At 66.6% G+C, this 4,162-nt stretch overlaps 2 protein-coding genes across 2 annotated transcripts in view; both read right to left on the reverse strand.

Annotated features, from left to right (window-relative positions):
* Window positions 1-1,921, reverse strand: part of MNEG_7107 (Uncharacterized protein) — a gene marked incomplete at both ends in the record, with an annotated part of 2,235 nt that extends 314 nt beyond the window's left edge. Inside the window, 6 exons of the mRNA XM_014044422.1 lie at window positions 96-145; window positions 339-568; window positions 806-848; window positions 1,271-1,359; window positions 1,628-1,683; window positions 1,836-1,921. Coding sequence (XP_013899876.1) covers window positions 96-145; window positions 339-568; window positions 806-848; window positions 1,271-1,359; window positions 1,628-1,683; window positions 1,836-1,921 — 554 coding nt within the window. The remainder of the gene's footprint in view (window positions 1-95; window positions 146-338; window positions 569-805; window positions 849-1,270; window positions 1,360-1,627; window positions 1,684-1,835) is intronic.
* A 993-nt stretch (window positions 1,922-2,914) lies between these two features.
* MNEG_7108 (Protein DAMAGED DNA-BINDING 2) lies at window positions 2,915-3,969 on the reverse strand (the record flags this gene model as incomplete). The annotated part of the gene is made up of 3 exons (XM_014044423.1): window positions 2,915-3,344; window positions 3,689-3,823; window positions 3,941-3,969. The coding sequence occupies 3 exons, from the start codon at window positions 3,967-3,969 to the stop codon at window positions 2,915-2,917; spliced, it is 594 nt and encodes a 197-aa protein (XP_013899877.1).
* Between the last annotated feature and the right edge of the window lie 193 nt (window positions 3,970-4,162).

Genomic DNA, 4,162 nt, shown 5'->3' on the forward strand with positions numbered 1-4,162 from the left:
CCGCCGCGCCGCCGCTGCTGCCGCTGGCGGCCGGCTCGGCGGGCTCCGCGGCTTCAGGGGCGGCGGCGCGGGCGGCCTTGACGTCCTTCGAGTACACAAACTCGACCTTGGCCTTGGTCACGGGGTCAAGGAAGGGGCATAGCGCCTGGAGGGAAGGGAGACGCGTGGCGCAGGGGGAGCAAGCCGTGACCGAGAGCGAGCGCAGCGATGGCTCGGAGAGCACGCACGTCAGCTGGGGTGCGCGTGCGTGTGCGCCACCTGGCAAGTCGGAGGACGACGGCGAGCCGCAGCGCGCGCGGCGCGCGGGCCGGGCCCTGCTTTTGCTGCCTCTGGCGCACCTTGAAGAGCACCCAGAACAGGGTGGGCGCGTCCACGATGAACACCTTATTCAGGCGCTCCGGGTAGTGGTTGGCGACCAGCTGCAGCACCCGCACGGTGAAGTCGAAGCGCGGGGAGTTGCGCGAGTCGTAGTTGCTCATGTCGAGCAGCCACGTCCAGGTCTCCTGCCCGTGCTTCATCATGCGGATGCTGCTCTCCAGGGTCAGCACCAGGAAACCCAGGAAGTTCTCTGCGTTTATATGCCGACATGCCGCGTGGCGAGGCGCGGGGTGAGACGCGGGCTAGATGCAACGGCGGGGTGTGCAGATGAGACCCCTGCGGCATCAGCAGGGATCAGAGGGCCCCGGCGCCGCGCCCGCCGCGCGGATCGCGCTGCAGTCATGCGTCGGCGGGCGCGCGCGGCGCGGCGCGGCACGCATGTTGGAGCGGCCGCGCGGCAGGGCGGTGCGCGGGGCGCGGGGCGCACCTTGGCGGTCGTCCTCCAGGCGCGACGCGCGCTTGCGCAGCATCTGTGGCGGAGGAGGGGCGTCGCGGCGAGGGCACCAGCGGTGACGCGGTGAGGACGAGCTGGGGATGTCTGTGCCATATACCGCGCCCGTGCACCACAAAGGCTGCATGGGCAATCGCACGCCCCCGTTCCCCCTGCCGGCCCCAGCGTGCACCATGACCTCCTCGCCGGCCGATCGAGGCCGCCGCCCCGCCGCGACGGACAGCCGCCCCGCCCCGCCCGCGCGCAGCTTGCCGGCGGCTCTAGCATAAAAATGGTCAGGTGTGCACCCAGTTCAGCACAAGCGAGCCACGTCAGCACAGGTGACCGTTGAGCTGCCAACTGTCAACGGTTTGTTGGCTCCCTGGATGGTGCTGCCGGCAACGCGTGACTGGCGAAACAAGGTTGAGTGCAAGCGGCGGCTCCCCGCCTGCGCGCGCGCACCATGACGCTGTGGCCGGCGTCGTCGTTGCCCAGAAGGTAGATCCAGCCCTCCGCCAGGAAGCTGTCATAGTCCGACAGGCGCAGCTTGTCTGAGGGGCAGCGGGCGGCCCGGGGGGGGGGGGGCGCAGGGGCGCGATGGGTGATTGGAGGGATTTTCGAATGAGGGGTGGAGGCGACGCTGCGCGGGCGTGGGCACGGGCATGGGCGCAAGGGGAAGGCCTAGGCAGCAGCGGCAGCAGGCCAGGGAATGGGCAGTCGATCCAGGTGCGCGAGGCGCCCGCGTTGATGCCTCAGGGGCAGCATGTGCAGGGAGACGAGCTGGCAGTGGCGGCTGTTTCGCGACCACCTAAAACGCACCTACGCCAAACTCCCGGCGCCACTCCAAGGTGTGCTTGAGCATCGCCGACGCCTTCCTGCAAGTTGTTACATCCAGATGCGGGTGCTTGAGCCTTGGATCGCGCGGCGGGAAACCAAACCACCGCACCGCACTTGTCACCGCACACATGTGCACTGTACATCCCGCGTCGGCGGGCAGTGGCAACGCCGGCGGCATCGCACTACTCACCCCACGTCCTTCCCCCGCGCCCTCAGGTAGCGCTGAAGGCATGCAGCGTCCACGAACTCCTCCTCCGCGGGTCCCCATTCGGGCATCTCTGCCTTGACTCTGGAGAGAACTTCCGTTGCGAGAGCGCAAGGCTCCAATACCTTGGCTCCACCCGTGGAGTGAGGGTGGATCGCGTCCCAGACATGGTGCAGGGCGCTCGACACTTTGCTGGTGAGTGCCTCGCCTCCTACGGGGTGCACCGCAGACATGCTGAACAGGTGATAGAGATTACAAAAGAGGTCAGCGGTCAGCCACTGACTAGACGCCTGCTTCAGAGCTGAACGATGAGGGCCGCGGGGCGAGCAGCAGATACAATACTGTGGGTGAGAGAGGCTTACAGCACACAGGAGGTTGCTGAACAAAGAATCCAATGTATTCTTCAACGAGGCAGCTGTGTAGCTTCGTGCATTGCGGCGGGGTAGAGAGCCGCGTCGGAGCAAGCACCACTGTGACACTGGCTAGCAGCTACCGCCCCCAACCATTGGTCACACAATCCGGAACGTTGCTTGCCCCAACAGCCTGTGCAGCCACACTGCTGCTTACGAGCAGACACCTGCCTGCAAAAGATAACTAAAGTTCCAGAAGGCTGCCGCAATTGCAGCGCCGACTACCCGAATCAAACTTTGCAGTGGCCATCACTCACTCCTCCTCAAAAGCGGTTTGGGCGGTATGGCGTAAGAGTAGCCCGCCTCGCTGCTGGCCTGCACGGTTGCGCTGGCATACCACCGCCTTTGGCTCAGCGCTGCCGTCGTGGCCACTGCAGGCGCTGCCATCCTCACTGCGAAGCCACCCATCCAATCAGCAACCCATCGGGCCTTGAGCTTGCGCGAGAGCAGCGGGCGCACATGTGCCAGCCGCCCTCCAAAGCCGGCGCAAGCCGTTACATACTGCGTAATGCAGCAGGTACATCTCGATGTAACCATCAAAGCGGGTGGCAGGCTTCTGCAATCGAGGCACCGCCTAACGAGCGCTCCTGTAGGCTGATATGTGCAATGCGCAGGCCGCCATCCAGCAGGCGGCGGCGCCGGGCCAAGTGCCGCCTAATCGCTGTCCTGATCAGAACCCCCCTGGGACTCTAGCCCGGCGTCTGCCGCCTTGCGCTTCCCGCCCGCCCGGCCCTGGCCGCGCCCCCTGCCGCGCCCTGCCGCCCCGCGCCCGCCGCGGCCGCCGCGGCCGCCGCCGCCGCTGCCTGCGGCGGCTGCCTTCTTCTTGGCGGCCCCCGCGTCCGCATCAAAAAAGACGTAGGAGGATGAAATGCCCGCCTTCCTCGTGCCATTGGCACCCCCGCCGCCGCCGCCGCCCCCGTCGTCGCCGCCCTCCTCGTCATCGTCGCTGCCGCCGCCGCCGCCGCCAGGCCCAAAGCCCGGCCCAAACCCGGGGCCCGGGCCGCCGCCGCCGCCGCCACCGCTGCCGCCGCTCGGGCGCCAGCAGTACAGGCTCCCGCTGCTGCCGCTGATTATGAGGTCGCGCCTGACAGTTCAGGTAAGAGGCAGTCGGGCATGCGCGCGTGGGGGCAGCCCATGGCGTGTGGGCGATGACGGGCACGCCCCAAGGCGGGCAGTGACCTGCCCGCGGCTACAAATGCCGCTCTCGCGGCGCTGTCAAGGCCATGCACCTGTCGTGCAGGATGCTCGCGTGTCTCCTCAGGAACCACGAACACACGTGTGCAGCGCACGACACGCAGACGCTCCCAAACCTTCCTTCTCTACTTTCGGGAGTGCGTTGGCGTGATCACGTGCGCTCACGCGAGCCGACATGCACGTGTGCATGCGCGCGCATGCAGCCGTTGTCCGTTCTCCCGGCCGCCCGCACACCTGGGGTGGAACGCGGCCACGGGGCTGATGGTGGTGAGGTTGCCGTCCACGAGCGACCGCAGCGTGCGGCCCGATGACGCGTCGATGACGTCGATGGGGTGCAGCGCCTGGCCGCCGTACTCCTCGCTGATGTACCTGTTGGTTGGGGTGACGCGGAGCAAGGTTTCAGATGGCATTGGACGAATTTTGAGGAATACGATGTTTCAAGACAACACCTCGCGTGAGGAAATTGCACGCTGCATATTGGAGCACCTGGGGTGTCCAAGGTGAAACAACAACATTGTTTGTTGAATTGAGCGGTGGGTGCGAGACGGCAGCAGGCGCAGCTGTGAGTGCCGCACAAGACCGCCAAAAATGAGGAAAAGCAGTAAGCGCGCCTGCCGCAGAGCACTAGTCGCTCTGTCCAGTCTTTGGGGTCCCACTCCGCCCTGAAGGGCGTCAGGTAGCGGTTGAAGTCGTGGGACTGGCGGGGGT

This window comes from Monoraphidium neglectum, assembly GCF_000611645.1.
Source record: "Monoraphidium neglectum strain SAG 48.87 unplaced genomic scaffold scaffold01227, whole genome shotgun sequence".
NCBI lineage: Eukaryota > Viridiplantae > Chlorophyta > Chlorophyceae > Sphaeropleales > Selenastraceae > Monoraphidium > Monoraphidium neglectum.